The 1,573-nt window shown below is 41.7% G+C and overlaps 1 protein-coding gene across 1 annotated transcript; it reads right to left on the bottom strand.

Moving 5' to 3' along the window:
* Positions 1 to 55: 55 nt before the first annotated feature.
* Positions 56 to 363, bottom strand: PHALS_09083 (microsomal signal peptidase; the record flags this gene model as incomplete). Its single annotated transcript, XM_024724519.1, has 2 exons — positions 56 to 142; positions 211 to 363. 2 exons carry the CDS (start codon positions 361 to 363, stop codon positions 56 to 58), a joined length of 240 nt encoding a protein of 79 aa, XP_024575387.1.
* Positions 364 to 1,573: the final 1,210 nt, after the last annotated feature.

Genomic DNA, 1,573 nt, shown 5'->3' with positions numbered 1-1,573 from the left:
AAATATACCCTTAGTTTTCCTTTCATCCTTTGCCTTGCTCGTGAAACGTAAAGCTTTAACTGCTCCTTTTGATGACGTACATAGCGCTTGGTAACCACTTAACCGGATGTCGATTGTATATCGGCCAGTTAGGCAAGACCAACTGACAACAATGAATCGAAAAGTTAAGTCAGAGTGAAGCCACGTGTTTCTCGCTACAACTTTTCGTACCAAGGCGCCAATGAGTGTAGCAGCAAGCCATGCATGAAACGGATACGTGAAATCCTGTTGAAAGTAGCCGTATATCCAGGCAGGTGTGCAAATGATCACAAAGCACACCACTAGCAGAGTTTCTGCGCGCTCTTGTCCCTTGTAGTCGACCATGTCGGCGTCTACTCCAAATACAGAAATAACCTGGTAAGTAGTATACTATTCTGTTTTTACCAGCATTTTACATATATGCCTTTTTTGGTTAAGATACTAATCTTGTATACTTACTGTTTGTGTACATTTTTGTACACAAACAGAAAATGTACAGTTCACAATTAAATTCGTCTAGTAAGAAATATTATAACTAAAGTATATGGTGTAAAATAAAAAGAAGCCTTAGGAAATAAGGGAACCTAATTTTAATAAAATACATCGGTCTATGAAATGATGGAACTCTGTTGTGGTAAATGTGGGCTGCTAGTGGCACGACAAACAATTAAAACAGTTTGATCTAAATGAAGATATCCTGAATAAATGTCAATCTTGGAATAGAAGGGCAAACAAGATAATTAGATAGATTGCAGGCTCTCGCTTCCGCTCCTAGTAATAGCGTATAACTTTAAAATCTATGTGTTCAATAACGCAGACTTTTGGAGCTTTCGCTGTATCTTGCACAGCAACCCCGTCGCACTACCACAGCCAAGTCATGAAGGACTTCATCCTTTGACGAAGTAATCAGAAGATGTTTGCATTCCTATCATGGGGACAGTTAGATCAGCTTAGTCTTATTATATTAATTGTTAGCCCCGTAAAGACCAAGGAGCTGGAAGCCAGGGAGCCAGATGCGATAATCACTCGTCTGGAGGCTCTGACCAGCTTTGAGTAAATACTGGTCAGACACCTCCAGGAGTGCCTTAACCGGAAGTCGGTGAAGGAGCAGATTACAATCTACTGCAAAGCTCCCACGCTTTCAGGGGGGGCAAGGAAGAAAATTCTCTCTGCAAACAAAGATAGTATAGATGACCATAAATTCGGCCGTGCTCCAAATAGAACAACGGGGCGTCTTGCTTGCAGTCTCCCAGTCAAGCTCTAGCGTCCAGAGCCTGCAGAAGAGGAGTTTTTGTGTGAAATATTGAGGCAGCACATATCACGGATCACGGGTAAAATTGGTGTGTAGGGTGCGTTCGAAGCTCTTGTTCATCCGTCTGTGGTGTGAGAGTTAGGGGGCTATGATCCAGAAGTTAAGACCTCGTATCGCCACAATGACGTCAGACTTTGTATTGAAGGCGATAGCTACTATAATATTTATTATAGATCTTCGAAGCGGGGCCTCAGTTGAAAGTTTGTCTATATTATTATTTATAGACGTAATGCCGAAGCTGAT

Source organism: Plasmopara halstedii (assembly GCF_900000015.1).
Source record: "Plasmopara halstedii genome assembly, contig: Scaffold_350, whole genome shotgun sequence".
NCBI classification, from domain to species: domain Eukaryota; phylum Oomycota; class Peronosporomycetes; order Peronosporales; family Peronosporaceae; genus Plasmopara; species Plasmopara halstedii.
Note: the sequence above shows the minus strand (reverse complement) of the source record. Positions and strands in the feature narration are given on the sequence as shown.